The 17,203-nt window shown below is 37.3% G+C and overlaps 1 protein-coding gene across 6 annotated transcripts in view; it reads right to left on the bottom strand.

Annotated features, from left to right (window-relative positions):
• The window catches only part of Papola (poly(A) polymerase alpha), a 51,286-nt gene that overhangs the window by 14,882 nt on the left and 19,201 nt on the right, over positions 1 to 17,203 (bottom strand). For all 6 annotated transcript variants that reach the window (XM_028882083.2, XM_028882082.2, XM_037210819.1 and 3 more), the window contains exons 5-15: positions 15,707 to 15,816; positions 15,090 to 15,143; positions 13,769 to 13,880; positions 12,973 to 13,062; positions 12,744 to 12,882; positions 11,174 to 11,246; positions 9,795 to 9,915; positions 8,884 to 8,968; positions 3,622 to 3,675; positions 3,087 to 3,206; positions 1,326 to 1,435 (exon numbers count right to left, since the gene is read on the bottom strand). In XM_028882083.2, coding sequence (XP_028737916.1) covers positions 1,326 to 1,435; positions 3,087 to 3,206; positions 3,622 to 3,675; positions 8,884 to 8,968; positions 9,795 to 9,915; positions 11,174 to 11,246; positions 12,744 to 12,882; positions 12,973 to 13,062; positions 13,769 to 13,880; positions 15,090 to 15,143; positions 15,707 to 15,816 — 1,068 coding nt within the window. The remainder of the gene's footprint in view (positions 1 to 1,325; positions 1,436 to 3,086; positions 3,207 to 3,621; positions 3,676 to 8,883; positions 8,969 to 9,794; positions 9,916 to 11,173; positions 11,247 to 12,743; positions 12,883 to 12,972; positions 13,063 to 13,768; positions 13,881 to 15,089; positions 15,144 to 15,706; positions 15,817 to 17,203) is intronic.

Genomic DNA, 17,203 nt, shown 5'->3' with positions numbered 1-17,203 from the left:
AGTTTGGATTCCAGAACCCATGTCATGCAGCTCACAATCACCTGTAACTCCAACTTCAGGGGATACAAAACACCCTTTCCATGAACACCTACAGCTTCTCAAACACACTTCTACACAGATACAAATAATTTAAATAAAAACTTAAAACCAGGCAATGTGTGACACACCTTTAATCCTAGCACGGCAGAGGTAGGAGATGGATCTCTGTAAGTTCAAGGCCAGCCTGGTCTACATAGTGAGTTCCAGGTCAGCCAGAGCTACATAATAGAAACCCTTACTAGAAAGAAGAGGTTTGCATACCTCTCAAGATATGGGCATTAATGGGATTCCCATGACAAGACCAAGGAACTTAACAGTAAAAAAAGGACTGTGGCCCCTCAGTAGCATAGTCCCCTCTCTGGGAACTGGCTTTCTGCTTTCTTCGAGTGCGTATCAATCAGTTCTGTCTACTGATGCCTTGAAACGTGCATACCCTCTCCCAGCACTGCTTCACACACACAGACTGCTAAGTAACTACTAGAGAGAGAGTAGCATGCAGCATGTGGTTCTGCTGGGAACAGGGCTCATCACTTCCCAGCCAGATCAGAACAGCAGAGCATGAGTTTCACCACGTTCTCTATGTACTGTTTATAGGCAGTGACCCCGAGCAACCCAAACTCCAGGAAGTCAAACAGCAGAAAAGAGTATCACCTCTCTCCTCACTATAGTTTATTGATATCAAAGTGACTCTTGAACCAACTGTCTCCATTTTTTCCCTCTCCCTTTTTAAAAGTTAAATCAATTCTCATAAAGGAAAACTGAATAGGGAAAGTGAAAATGCTGGGGGATGTTTGAAAGAGGAAGATGTACTGGTGTCCCTGTAGGGCTCACAAATTCCTTGAAATGCTGTGTACATCTACACACAATCACGAAGATTTTGACAACACTATCTACCACTTAAAGACTTTTAACTAAAGCATCTCATCTTTCTCTAAGGATCCAAGTTCACTTGATTTATAGACATAATTACCCAGTTCCCTGTCCATGAGTTAATACTCACTTTATCTAATATAGCATACGTTAAATGTCTTCAAAGTTACCAAAATTTCAGCTTCATCAATTTCCAAGCTTCAAGATGACAGAAGTTGGTTGTTTCTTGTCTCAAATGAACTGTGGCCAAATAAAATTTAAAATGGCCTACCTCAACACGGAAGTTATTTATACTACATACTGAATCCATTAAGATTACGTTAATGACCATTGTTCAACACTCACTCACTAAAAAGAGCACTACTAATTATGTACAACAAGAAACACTTAAATGTTCATTATTCAAGCAGACATACCTGTATCTGTGAAAGACTGAATATCATAGGTGAGGTCGACACTGAGATTTTCAGAGTTTTCAGTTTTTTTAAACACTAACCCAATCACCCACATTGTGCGAAATTCTTCCCTGCAAAGAACATTACAACAGGCCATTAGGATTCAGGAGAGCATGGCTGTCAACGGGGTGACAACCTAGGCAAGCGAGGTGTATGGGAAATTCTAAGACAAAATCCGATCAAACATGCCTATCCCTCCACCTGTCATCTAAGCCATTACTACACAAATAAACTTCCCAGACTATACTTTTACTTTTGTTGTTTGTAATGAGTCTAAAGTATTAAAGGTATTCATATTTGTTAAATGTGTTTAAAAGAGTACAGGAAGAAGCACGCTTTTTGGAAAAGTCTGGGACAAACAACAAAACAACAACAACCCCCCAGGATTTTCTACATATAAAAACCTGTACTTTTTCCAGGCATGATGGTGCACACCTTTAATCACAGCACTTGGGAGACAGAGGCAGGCAGATCTTGGGGAGTTTGAGGCCAGCCTGGTCTACGTAGTGAGTTCCAGAATAGCCAAGGCTACACTGTGAGACCTTGTCTCAAAAATACCAGCTGTCCTCTCCCGCTCAAATCCATTCTTTCTAAATAGCACTGTGTCGTTAACACATACCTGTAATGCTAGCACTTTGGAAGTTGAGGCAGGAAGACCACCAGATTGAGGCTAGACTGAGCTATATACAAGACCCTATCTCAAAAACCAAATTCAAATAATTCCTTTATATGAATCCAAAGGAGAAAAATCAATTTATTTCATCAGAATACTCTAAATTAAGAGCAAACTCAAGTGACCTTAACCTGTGCTTTCTGATCGTCCTTTCTTCAAAGTTTATCACTCAACTGTTCTAACTTCCAAATGTAAAACAGCACCAATGAAAGCACCACCTGACTTCTAAGACCCTAAACAAAAAGGTGAGCCTGCTGTCACACATTTACCAATCTTTGCAATGGTCCACATTCCATCATGAATCAGGTATTTACGAGTTTAAATCAAAATTTATTCCCTTTTAAAAAAAAAGAGAGAGAGCAAATATAGATGTTTGATAGAGAGAACAGCCTACAACTATTGGCTAAAACTGAAGGAATGTTGAAAAATACTCAAAATTGTAATAGATACATTTGTAATAGATACATGGATCAATACCTAATTAGATAAGGTACTTCATCAGCAGAAACTATCACTGGAGAAAACAAATTCATTTCAGTGCTAATTCTTCTCAAGAAGTCTGTAATATTTCTGATCAGGAAAAACATGGATATAAGTACCAAATTAATAATCAGCAAGGTTTATGCTCTACCTAAAAATAATAAACCAGGAAAGAGGAAGACAACTAAGGCACATTCCTTTACAAAAGTTATACCCAGAAGCCAAGAAACGTCAGCAAATTAAAAATCAAACTTCAGATATACAGTCAAGAGTATATCTGGATTTTTACCAAAACAAACAAACAAACAAACAAACAACAAAAAGCTGCAGATACATCATCAGCAAATAGCAAAGCCAGCCACAGTCTCCCTACAGCCGGAAATGGTGTCAGATACCTGTAAGCACACAAAGGTCCAGGTTGAGACATGAGGATCCTAAGTTCCAGGCTGGTCTAGGCTACAAGCAAGACCCTGCCTCAAAAATCAAAATCAAACTCAAACTGCCTATAAACGTATCTACAACTAAGTTGAAAGGATAGGGAAATGGGATTCAATTAGAAACATGCTTACTTGTCAGGGTTTTCTTTGGGGGCTGGAAATGACTGGGGGTTCACATGCGCCAGTGTAATAAACTCATTCTTCTCCAAGCTTCCAACCAGGATGCGGATTTTTGATTCCACCAAGCCCACCCTGGACAAATGTCATTAATATTAACAACAGATTCTATTAAAAAAAACTCATGTGCAAATCAAGTTTCCGTTTAAAAAGGTAATATAAATATTGTATATAATACACATACCAAAGCGGTTCAAATGATCAAACTATTCCTCTAAAGACAAAACTAAAGAGACTTAGGATCTACCAATAAAACGCCACACTGGATGAACAAAAGAACTAGGCAACTTCATCCAACTATAAAGTTACGAGAGACATCCCAGGAGTAATACCAGCAAGCTAAGCCAACACTGAAGTACAGTCAGGAAATGAGCTGTGGCCTTTCTGACAAGGTGAATGTGCAGGCTTCTTTAGGAACAGATGCCCCCCACGCCTGTGTCCTGAGCTATCTATCAGATTCGTTTGGGGAAAGCCTCCTCATACTACTCACCATTCCAGACGCTGCTTTTCCGTGGGCGCACTTGCTAGAAGTACAATATAATGCCTTTGAAGATAAAGACAACATGCTATTTATTTTATTTATGTGCTTTGTGCTGGATCTTATAACCATAACGTAATAAGCTTCCTCACATTTATAGACCAACATTCATTCAGCAAAGGAGTTTGTAATTAGTGTGCACATAAAATCACATAAACTAAATTCCATGTTTTCACTTTTGGGAAGTTAGATTTTCTACAACAACAAACTATGAATAACTACCAAAAGAGTAGCTGAATTTTCAAGGCTGAGAAAGCATTAAGTGATAATTTGCTCAACACTCCAGCAGAGTGTTCTACCTATAAAATCAACGAAAACACTCATGGAAAACAATCTACTGAAAGAAAATGTTTTCATAGAAACTAAAAAAAAAAAAAAAAGAAAAGAAAAACAAAGGAGGGGTTTTTGACACAAAAACATTCACTAGTATACATACTACCAAAGCTAACTTCAAAATAACATTACGCACCAGGCTTCTGATAATATCAAGTGTATTTATCAATCCAACTACATCTGGGCCTTCCACCTACCCAAACCAATAGTATTAAACCCTTGCAACAGAGATGCAGCTACTTTGAGAAAAGAAAATGATTTCTACTCAGAAATCAGGGCTCATTTAAAATCTAGGAATTGCAAGTTTTTATTTTAAAAAAAAAAAAACCACCATGGGTAAATATTTACTCTTATGACTTTTAAAAGCTATTACAACTAATTCAATAGAAAATTCCTTTTTCTTGCACTAATAATTGAATAAATCACATTACATATTCCTCTTGTAAGTACTGCAAGCTGAGTTTTACATGAAACTTTACCTCAGCTGGCGTGGTGGTGCATGCCTTTAATCCCATCACTGGGAGGCAGAGGTAGGTGAGTCTCTGTGAGTTCAAGGCCAGCCTGGTCTACAGATCGAGATCCAGGACAGCCAGAGCTACACAGAGAGGGTCTGTCTTGAAAAACCAAAACAAACAAAAATTTTACCTCAAAAGCAAACTGCCATTGTTACCTAGTGGATACTAGACAGGAAGTACCAGTAAGGGCTAGTCTTTGAAAAGTCTGAGAGCTTTCTGGTTCTTGTTCACATTTTGCAAGTAAAGTTGCACTACCAACCACAGTTACCAAAACACAAAAACAAAAACAAACTCATGAATATTACAGTCTGAATAATTAAAGCACCTTTCTTAAGCCATATGCCTTTGAAGAATCCATCAATGCACAAGGCAGTTCAAATTCTTCACAACTTTGCAACTCTAAACACAGCTCTAGGAGTTATGTGCCACCTGGACAACAGAATGGCATTTTCTTTGTGGAAATGTACTGTCAAATTAACTGAATTAACAGAAATTTATGGACTCAAGTAGGTAAAAACATACAAAAGCCCAAGACACACAGAATGAAGTGTCTACAGAATATATGAAACACGCATAGCTATGGAGTCATGTAGTCCACACCCACAGAAATGAGTACTTCCTTTCCCATTTGGTCAGCATTAGTTCAAAACAAGCCAAATACATAGAGTCAGGAGTCATGTAAAAGCATTAAAAGTTCATGCATTTTGTGTGCAGAGAAACTCTAACTAGGAATCATACAAACCAACAAAATTCTGACATGCTTAATCACATTTCTGGTTTACTGAGCCATTCAAAAGGGTGGCCTCATCATGGGAAAAGAGGAGATGCAAGCGTTCTCAAAGTGTAGCAGCTGTCAGAGTGGACAACCAAGTCTAAATCCCAGGCACACACAGAACCTCACAAGCATCACGCTGCCTAAGGTTTTACAGCACAGCTTTTCTAGTTCAATCTTAGCACAGTTAGGCTGGACTTCTTACTACCCAGGCTGGACAGGCACTTGATCCTCTCACCTCCACCTCCCAAGTGCCACATCAACTTACCCAGCAACAAATAGTTTTTCCCCTCACTCCCCTGAAAATTAATATTATTGATCACCTGAGTCTTCAACAAAAGATTAAAAGATGAAGCACAATGCTTTCTATTTATAAATATAAAATATATAATCCATTTGAATATAATTTTGTTGGCAATTCAAATCTAAAAATTTTGAGGCCTACACTTCAATTTGACATGTCAGGATATCTGATGAAGAGGGGATAAAGTTTCTTCTCTGTATATTATTTAGACACGTACTTATTTTTATATAGGTAAATATAACAAGATACATGGGGATAAATTTATATGCAACTGTATTTCAACAAATGATATAAAATAATTTTATATTTTATGTTTAAAATAAGCTGCAAGTATTTTACAAATTTCACTAGAAATGCAATGACTTCTCCAAGAAACTAAAAATCCCTAATTTTCTAAAAATCTACGTTTTTATTTATTTTATGTGTATGGGTATTTTGCCTGCACGTATGTCTGTGCACTGTGTGCATGCATTGCCCACAGAGACCAGAAGAGGGCATCGGATCCCCTGAAACTGTTATTACAGACAGCTGTAAACCATCATGTGGGTCCTGTAAATTTAACTCAGGTCTTCAGGAAGAGTAGTCAGTGCTCTTAACTTATGAGTATCCTTCTAGTTCCAAATTCTGCATTTTAAAACCCAGAACTAGTATTTTTAATTCTCAAGGTCCCTCCAGACCAGATGGATTTCTAGACTATTTTGTTGTCCCTCCAAATGATACTCTTCATGTCTGCCAGGCATCAGCTAGCTCCAATGTTTCTATAGAATATCTAAGGTTCACGTAATTGTCATTACCTTTTCCCTAAAATTTTAGGTTTCCACATATATGAGCTTTCCCAAATGAATTAAAATTTATGTAAAAGTGTTCTGGGGACTAAGGACGTACTTCAATCAGGTGTTTCTTATATAAAAAGTTCTAGAAATACTTTAGTTGTTATATTATAAAAGTTATTTACCAAAAAAGGATTTTGTAAGTAGGTTTCTTGGGCATTTCATCTCAATACTTTACCTGGGTAGATGAAAATTCAGATACCAAACACTGGAAGAAAAACCTATCCCTTAGTCAAAACCCTTATAGTTCTCTTTAAATCTGTAACCAAGAATTATAGTTCACTATTTTAAGGTGTGTTGCTGGTTTTCTGTTGGGGGGGCAGGGGAGTTCATGTATCTATCCCAAGCTGATTTTGAACTTGCTACGAAGCTCAGGCTGGCCTTGAATCTTGGTCCTCCTGCCTTCGCCTCCCAGGTACTGAGATAACTCATGTGCCCCACCAAACACAGATTTTATAATCAATTGTAAGGATAAATTTTTATACATATATCATTACACTTATTTCCCTGTATATTTCTCCCTGTTCAAATGATCATTATTCATATTTCCTAATGTCCAAGATTTGTTGTTAATGAACAGGTTAAAAATCTTAAGAGAAAAAGAATATTTCTTAAAACTTTGAAAATTTACAGAACAATGTCACTCCTTTCTCCAGGCTGATGCCGCCTACTTTGAAAGTGGATGAGTTTACATTTATGACCATTGAAATCTCTATGGTCCCCCCCTTTCCAAGAATAACAGGTATTTCACACAATTTAAAATCCTAAATAAAGGTAGTACAGCATGCTTCACACAAACCCAACCAACTTCCAATTACAGCAAACTACAAACTCCACTTCAGGTTATAGCATACATAACAGGTGTTTCAGATGAAGACACATTTAAACTACTAGAATCTGTGAGTTCTGTGAGCCTAAGACAGTCAGTCCCCAGTGTGTCTGAGCAGTGTGTTTGTGCAGAGCAGTTAAATCTTACAGTCAGGATTTAAAATTCTGTTCAAGAAATGTGTTGCTACCTCTTCCTCTTTTTAGTCTTTTTAAATAAAAAAGTTTGACTGCCTCAGGTGTCAGTAGAAGTATTAATAACCTTTTTGCCAGCTAAAACCTTACAGGTGCTAGAGAAAGACTTGGGTGTGCTGAGAAACCACCAGTGCCCCTCCCACCGTCCTAGCAGCGGCAGTGTATAAAAGGCAGAGTGAGAGTCTACTCCTCGCTAGCATTCACCTTTCCTAAAGCGCAAGAAGCTACTAAAGCAGAAGCTCCCCTTTCTCCAGCTCTTGTAATCAGGGATGTGAGACAGGAAAGGAAGTGCTCAAGTTTGAGACTTGGTAACTAAGGAACAATGGTAGCTGTCTTTGAGGCCTTATTTTTCTTGATCTAACTGTCTCGTGTATGGAAGTTTTCAAGTGTTGTCATATAATTGCTAAATGCTCATTGGTCATTTCCTCGACATTAAAAAAAGAGGATTATCTACCAATGTACAGTAGAATCTAGAGAACGAGCAATGAAACACAAGCACTCAGGTCCTAGGCTACTTCTCTGACTTTTCCTGACAACACAGTGCTCCCGGACACAACAGTTAAACCGGCTCCATCACTGCTTTCTCATGCAAATACAGAAACAAAACACGGAGACATCATGAGGGTCATCATTCTTACTTTTAATTTGGGAAAAGTATAAAGTAATTTTGCTTAAATTATTGTAACAAAACACAATCCAACACAAAATCAAATGGTCAGGAAAGTCTCAAGCATTAAAGCAAAAAAAATTTAAGTGGGAGTTTGCTAATTTTTCAGCCCAGGACAAATAAAAGTTCGAGTCCATATTTGGTTTTTGTTATTTCTTTAAAATTTATTGTAACTTACATTTTTCAACACAACACAATTCACGAGGCTTTTAACCTCTAAGTAGTTAAAGCATTGTATTAAAGACATGAATAAAAACTATACCCACTTAAATTGTTAGAAACTGCAGACATATTCTTTTTGAAAGGGGAAATAGTAGGTCAATGATGTGCTACTAATTACTAGAAACATTAAATCAGCCAAACACTGACATTTTATTGGGTTTATGCATGTTTTAAATACCCTTGTAAGTTGTCGGAATTAAATGTCAAAAGTTTCTTGAGAGAACAGAAATCAGATAGTGAAAAGCTCACCTGCTTGCTAAGGTGCAGACTGTCCTGGTGACAAGTGACACACCTAGAACTGAGCTGCTAACACACAGTAGGAATGCTAGGTCAATCAAGCAACAAAACTCTAAGGCTGACACATTGTACTGATAAAGAGAAAAACAACAGTTGACTAAAACTCCTAAGTCCTTTGCAACAGTAAGGAAAACTCTACAGACACCGAAGGAGAGACTCCAAAGTTCACTAATCTGGCAAGAGAAGATACCACATAGGCCACTGTTAAACCACTACTTAAGAGCAACATGGCTGACATGCCTTAAAATACATACTTGTACTTCTGAAAGAAGTTTGGAGCTTCAAAAAGCTTGGACCACTCTGCCTTACTCAGCAAAATTTCATCTGTGATAGCAAGACCTAAATTAAAAACATATTAGAATATTTGTATGTTTCAACCTAGCAATCTAGAATTTTAAATAATTTTAAACATACCACATGCATTCACTATAATCTTAAACATTAACAAATGGAAGGTTTATTTTACACCCTTAGAGCACATTCTTACACATTTCAAAAGCACTAGAGCATTTTCTGAGAACCACATTCCTGGTAAAGTGCCATTATTAATAAAATGTCATGCTCAAAGGAAGGCTTGCTCAAACCAAAGCAGTAGTTACCTGAGAAAGAAAGTTTTCCACGTTTCTGTCTTTTTAAAACACGTTACTGCTATCTCTAACGCGCCAAAAAGACTTTCCCATTAAAAAGCTTTCTTGCATGAAGAGTAGTCAATTTAAGGCTGAAGACTGTACATTGCCTTTTCTACCTTCTAATTAAGGTACCAATTAGCAATATCTTTAAATTTATAATAAATTGGGGCCCAAAGTCAAGGATCTTCTCAAAGGCAGGAAATTTTGGGCCCTAACTACACTCCAAGTTCTTTCCTAGGGGTGTAAAAGGCCCATCCATCCCTTGTGTCACCCATGAAGACAAAATGGCATCAGCTCTAATGTTACAAGGCTCTGATACAGCCCTGAACCAGGCCATAATGTCTTTAAGTGTACCTTCATCTTCCAACAATTCTGTTAGAGTAAACTGCTTAAACTTACTCTGCAATATGTGATCAAAATAAAAGCACAAATCCAGTTTGGTAATTTAGTTAAATTGCACAACTAGCTAACTGTTGGGTCTGCAACAGTAGGCAGACCCTTTGTGTATAAAGTAGAGCAGAAGCAGAAACACTTACCTTGTTTAAACTCCTCAACCATGACCATCCGTGTTGAAACGGACACATTGTACGTGGAGTTCTGCTGTGGGTATGCTGGTGTAATTATAGGCATAAGATGGTACCTATCACTGGGGTTTACCTACATACAACAACAGCCAATCAGTTTCTTCAAGTATATATACAACAGACACTTGGACTTTTACCCCTTGTTAAACAGAACCAATGATTACATTTTACTTCATTCATAGCTGGAGTTGAGAAATAAAAACCATGTGAGGAGACTGTTTTATAGAAACTTTTTACAGAATGAAAGATCTAGTGAACAGTGTGTTCCCATGCTGGAGGCAATGGCTACCTTGCAACCTGCCTGCATGCACCTGCTGGGCAAAAACAAAGCAAAACAGAAAGATGTAGTTGCAAATCTACTGCTTTTCCTTATTCAGCAGCATAACTGAGGTTGCCTGCAGAATTACACTTTTGAGAGTTCTTACTTATAAAACTCCATTTAAACAAGATGGGACTGACCTTCCAACCTTTCAGCTATCAGAAGCTTAAGCTTATTAACACAGAGTAGAACAGCTCTGGGCTGGTGAGGCAATAGGATGATTTAGTGACTGTTTATCTGTACACTAAGTAGCTCATCCCCACAGAGGCAACTACAACTCACTCTCCCTTAAATACTTTCAAGTTTAAGCAACTTGAAAGCACACAGCTTGGGGCAGAGCCCAACAAACTAAAAGGCTTTGATATTGTAATAACAAATTAATTTTTAAAAATTATCTCAAAAACCTAGAAGGTTTTGATTCAAATTAATTCCTTTTATCAATTAATACAACTCATGTTACTACCACCTAAAAAGTATAAACAGTAAATGCTCTCTATAACTTCAACAAAATGGATGTTCTTCCTTTGCCAACACGTTTCTGCATCTGTAAAGCATCTAAACAGGTTTTTACAATTACAGCACGGTCACTGCAATCGTGCTTAGGAGCCATCTGCTACACAGAAACATTATGCAAGAGCTTTCTGCAACAAGCCAATTTTAACAAAATACTTAGATATAATAAAAAATATACAGGGATTTTTAGTATCCTTTTATTTATTTATTTATTTTTTAAGCACAAACACCCACACAACTTTGACTTACAAGAAAGATAGTTCTCTATGGAATGAGTTGTTAGTGATATCTGTGTCACTGTGTACATTAGATGTGGTTTACAGGGTACATCATTACACTTCTCACACCAGGGCACAATAGAGAGCAGGTCATCTACAAGGGTACTATGAGCGAGCGTGTCCACTCATTTGTAAGAACTGGGCGGCCTCCTGGAAGTTTATGCAGGCGACTTTTGTTATTGAACAGTGTGAATTTGTAGGGGAAAAAATAATACACTAACCCTTGGGTCCCACACAGGCAAATTAAGATTGCATTCTTCAGGCTGTTTCAATAGCACTGGATTTGGCCATTCCCTGTTCAAAAAGATTGTAGCACTTGATAAGACTACTGGACATTAGCATCTAAACGTATTTTGTTAAACATACAGCATTTGTGAATGTGACCCTACTTCACTCACTTGGCATATACACCATAGCCTCTCATTCCTTTCTGTTGACATAATATTCCTCCATAAAATTAACCATTTAATGGTTTTCTCAAACTCATGGTAAACACCTGCTCTGCCATCAGAGAACCGATAAAGCACTATGCAAATAAAAGTGCCATCTCAAGACATCTAATGTGTTCACCTCAACCTTTAACAAGGTTAATATTATTTAGAGGGGAAAAAAAAATCCTGTCTTCACACTAGTTCCATCCACGGACATATAAGTTACTTCTGACTACAGTCAAAGTGCTAGGAATAATGTCAAAAGTCAACAAGGTCAGTGCTTCCCATATTTTACTCTATATGATACAGTATTGCTATACATATACTATGAATGCTACTTCAGTCACTTATAGAGATCAAAGATGAAAAATGTTTTTTTTTCCTCAGTGTAAATCAAGCCAGCTTATTAACAATGTTTGTGTATTGCCTTAGAAGTTCTAAGTCTCTGACCTTATCACACTTTATGTGACAAAGGCAAAGCACCAGAACTAAACTGGAAAGTATCCAGTGTGATTATAAATTATATCCATTCAGTTTAGCTGTTACAAAGTGACTACAAAAGAACAATTCTTTTTTCACATGGAAGAAAGGAAGGAATTGAAAATATAGAAGACAAATCTCTTTAAGATAATGATTAAAACCCTCACTTTTTCGGTCAAGGTAACCATCACAAACTGGCAGTATCTTGGACTTTTCTTAAATCAAAATTCATCAACATTCATATCTTTATTAGGAAATTTTAATGAATCTCTCCTGGGCTAAAAACAAGTCTCAAAGGGTTCAGAGACTACATTTTTTTTTTTCAGTCACTTAACATATTGCTTTTAATTCTTATAAAAAGTGACACCTTTAAGGTTTTGCCAAGATAAAGAACAGCTGAACGTAAAAAGCAAAATGTAATCACAAAAACAACAGCTTATGGGTTTAGAAGCATTCAGGATGAAAAGTGGTGTGTGTAAGTTCTAACCACCTATTAACACATCAGATGCCAGCACACATTATAGTAGCTAAAGTTCAGAGTTTATTTGGAGGGTAGGCTCACACAAGTAGCACGGGTATTATCTGCCTTATGACCCTGGCAGAACTAGGGAAAAGAAACGGAGTTTAGGTTTGCCTTTTCATAAACAATGTCTCTTCCCAAACGATAGCTGTATCTTGAACTAAAATTGGTTTGGTTTTGGCGGGGTGGTGACTGAATACAAGGCCTTGAATATGCCAGGCAAGCACTCTACCACTGAGCTACACCCTCAGCCCACAAACTAAAATTGGAATCTGAAACCAACTGTAGAAATGTCATAGAAATAAGACTAAACTTCAGTGTCTACAATCAATTTTATTGTAATATAATCTAAAAACATACCATTTAGAAAATACCAAGAAAAATTTATGTACAAGAGTTGATGCTATTGCATTTGGATAAAGCTGGCAAGTTCTTGCTACTAGCATAGCCCAGGAAACACCACCGAGGAAACCTAATATATTGGAATAGATGTTGTGCCCTGTTGATAAGGGAAAAGCAAAAAGATAAGTTAGTGTTGATGAAGAGCTTAAATGTTCTTAATAAGCTAGCCAACAAATTCTGAACTCACGTTTGGCCCACAGTTTGATGGCTCTCAGAGTTAACCTGAAGTTGTCAATGTTTGGTACTAGATGTAAAATCTCATCGGTTACCCTGCAACCTGATTAACAGGAGTGAGAGAAACAGAACATTAAGCTATCAAAGGTATTAGAATAGTGCCACTCAATTTCTAAGACTATCCTTAAATTAAAATCTTATTTGGCAGAATGAGCATGTGATTCAGCAGAGCTAAAAGGCATGAAATAAATAAGGTAGTTATTTCCTGTCCCAAGCATCATCCTGAACCAAAACTAACACATTGTAGTAGGCTGTCTAAGCCCAAACTTTTAACTCATAACTGAGCCTTTTCTTGTCCAGATGCCCTGAGGAGTTAGTCCATCTAAGCTTCTAACACTTTCCCAAAGTACTGGTAATGAGCTATTCTAACATTTTTTAAAGAGAAAACCCTTTTCACTAATCTGATAACATTATAAAGTAACTATCAAGTGCAAACTAATGAAGACTACACAGGAAAACTTCAATTACTAGCAACATTATAGATGTCAGTCTTTTTAGGAACTCACATACCATTAATAACAGGAAAAACTGTAAGGTCATCAGTGAGCAAATAAACTACCAGACAATGATATATAGTCTACCAGGTAAAGAATGTTTTATTATATTCATCATGCATTAATAATGCAATAATAACTGGCTGCAAACACCTTTATTACAAAGAATACGTTTTAAAAACTGTTATTTACTATTTGATTTAAAAAAAAAAAAAAGCTCTCCAACTCCACAAAAGCAAGCAGGCTTTTACTTACCATTAAGGCTTCTTATGCATCTTATATCTAGGTTTTTAAGCAGACTGTCATCTCGTAGATCCAAATCTTCTGGAATAGTCTGCAGTGCTAATCTTGCAAACAAAATATCAATCTAAAACAAAAATAAAATCTAACATTCCATATATGTCAAACTAATTTTAAGGCATTTCTATTAAAAAAAAAAAATCCTAAAGCTCTCTCTTTCATTGACCATGAAGGTGGCAATGAATACAAGGGCCTCACAAGAAGCCCACACTGCAGACAAAGGCTATTAATCAGAGGTTAAAGCACAGGAATGGTAATATGAAATAGAACCTAATATATATCACATGTTATTTTAACTACAAGAAATCTACTCATTTTGCTAAATGCATACACTGGAATTAACTTCTGGTTTAGAATCTGTAGGAGCTGTATGCTATGCTAGCTGCATATTTCAAGGGGCAAAATATGAGATAAGAACTTTGATAGTAGAGTTAGTCCCCACCCTGGTATTTGCCTCTCCTGCTGCTTCTGTGGAGCAGTAGAGGGCTGTCTGGGGTGGCGCAGATACAGTAGCATTGAACTCAGAAAGAAGCTCACATATTCATTTATTTTCACATAAAAAGAAAGCAAAACCAGTAGGTAAATGGGATGTCACCTTATATTTTAATTATGGTTTTATATTTAAATACTGGCTATAAATAAAAAAGTATACAAAAATTCTTACTTAACTAAACTTAACATTTTGGATACTTGTTAAAATTGATAGTTTAACCTTTCATAAAAGTTAGGCACCTTATATAGCAATTCTAAAAACTAACCCCCCCCAACTATATTAAAAAACAACAAAACACCAAGTTATCATTCTTTCAGTATGTCAAGTTTTATAATCATAAGTATCTAAGAAGCAGCTCTGCACCAACAGCCCTCTGTACTCCCCAGAAACAGAAGCAGGAAAGGCAAACACCGCATTAACTCTCCAGCGAAGTACTTAAAGCAATGCCAGCTCACACCGAATGAACAAAGAGAAAAGCTACTACTTCAAAAACAGACTGTGGACTTAGGGCCTGACCCAGTACACACAAATCATCGTAAACGAACTATCCCTTAACTGTTCTACAGCAGCCTCCAGTCACAGTTCCTCTGCTTCAGCTCATACTTCCACTCGCTGTCAGAAGAACCTAACAGGGCTATTCTACAAGAACAGGCACCCATTTCCATGACAAAAATTCTTAGTATCAACCAACTCAAATTCTTTCTGGCAATCAAATTTGTATCTACACTGACCAAAATCTAGGACAGTCCATACCAAAAGCTGCCCCCTAGGACTAGACCTTACCTCTATTCCATCAAAACAGAGTTTGATAACTGGTACAAATGCCTCTTCAACAGCCTGTGAGAAAGCAAACAAGTTTAGTTCCTGAAGCTTCATCGTAAGTTCATGTACATGCTTTCACTACACTTAGTTTGTCTGAGTCAGGGTCTCATTTCGACCAACCTAGACTCAAACCAGCCACCCAGCTTAAAATATCCCGAACTTCTGATCGTCCTGCCTGTACTTTCCAAGGGCCCAGATTACAGGTGTGCTACATGTGGCTATTTTTGTTACTTTTTTAAATAAGGCACTTGAAATTGTTTCAACATAATTTAGCATAATGCCCAAAAATAAATAAATTCTTAGCAATGACCTTAACAGTCAAAATCCTTTTCTGTCATAGGATGTGGCTGCTCTTAGATTACTTACTACTCATTGTGTTTGCTTCTATTTCTTAATTTCTAAGGAGTTTATAGGTTTATTCTAGTTTTGTTGTAAAATACACATGATGAATGCTCAAAATGGCCTGGCAAAATGGAACAGCTCAATCAGTGATTCCTCTACCTGGAACATAAAAGTTCTCTCAAAGGACTAAGTGGTATGTTTTTAACACTTCCTCTCTTGCCCCAATAGTTACATACTCTTAAGTCTTTTACTTCTTCTTGTAATTTCAATTTATCATAGAATGAGGTGAAAAAGTCACTCCGATCAACATGTCTTGGTGCAACACACAATGCATCAATATCAGCACCTTTAAAAAAAAAAATTCAACCATCACACAGTAGCACAAAAAAAATTGCCTTGTTTCTTAGCATTAACAGTATTTGATATTAATTGATGGGATATGGGCAAGCTCTAGAACTTTATCCTCCTAACAAATACAACCAAGTCAGTGGGGAAAGGTAATACTAACTGATGGGCATGCTTTTCTTCAGACACACTGTCATTAAACTGAACTCCATAAACAAGTCAAAACAAGGATGAGCCAGGACTTTCCTGGTGAGCACTCATCCATGGTCTTGATGTCATTCATAAACAAATCACAAGCTGACAGTAGTTGTGCAAGCCTTTAATAATCCCAGCACTTGGGAGGCAGAGGAAGGCAAATCTCTGTGAGTTTGAGGCCAGCCTGGTCTACAGAGCAAGTTCCAGGACAGCCAGGGCTACACAGAGAAACTCTGTCTCAAAAAAACCAAAACAAACAAATAAACAAACAAAAACAAACAACAACAACAAACCCCAGTTTTCCTTTATGTTCTTTTCACGCAGTTCCTCTGCTAAAGTAGTAAAACTAAAAACTTGAATAGACAGATCTCCTAGAGAGAATCAGGTAAATTCTCAAGACTAGGCCTCATACTCAAAGTCACCCTACAGTGCACCCTACAAGGCACATGCACAGGACATATCAAAAGTAAACATACTATAGCAGGACAGAGCACTGAGACAGAGAGAACAGAGCGACAAGGCATTCACATGGCTTAAGAGTGTGACCTCTTCCACCTGAGCTGTACACGCTGCTTCTGTCTCTTTTAAGGAATAAAGAAGATAATGAAGATGAAGAACTTAGTTACTGGGGGCTGGTGAGGTAGCTTCAGTGGTGCAGAGAACCCAACATTAGTTCCCAGCACCTAACATGGCTATTCACACCAGTTCTTTAAACTCAGATCCAGGGGATTCAATGCCCCTTCCTGGCTTCTGCAGGTACCTGTCACACATGTGATACACATACATTCATACACACATGCAAAAGAAAAGCCATGCATAGACAAAAAGTAAGCATTTTTTAAAGAGAAAAAAAGTTACCCTTTTAAAAAAAAAATTCAATGTGATCACCTGTAGCTATGGACACATTGGCTTGTTTTTTGCTAACCTGTAGCTACGGACACATTGGCTTGGTTGTTGCATAGCTATATTTTACAACCTTATCTGCAATAAAGAAATGAGAACAAGAGAATGACAAGACTTTCTTAGAGCCTTGACTCTGCGCATACCCAGTGATACTCTGCAGAAAAAAGTAGGAATCTATAGAAAACTGTCCAAAAACCACAATGGAAGCTACTCTGCACCTACACTTTCCAATACAGCAGCTAACCCCATGCTGTTCAATACAGAAAATGTGGTTTACTCCACTGGTAAAC

This window comes from Peromyscus leucopus, chromosome 14 (genome assembly GCF_004664715.2).
Source record: "Peromyscus leucopus breed LL Stock chromosome 14, UCI_PerLeu_2.1, whole genome shotgun sequence".
In the NCBI taxonomy this organism is placed as follows: Eukaryota; Metazoa; Chordata; class Mammalia; order Rodentia; family Cricetidae; genus Peromyscus; species Peromyscus leucopus.
This window is presented reverse-complemented; position numbering and strand designations above follow the sequence as displayed.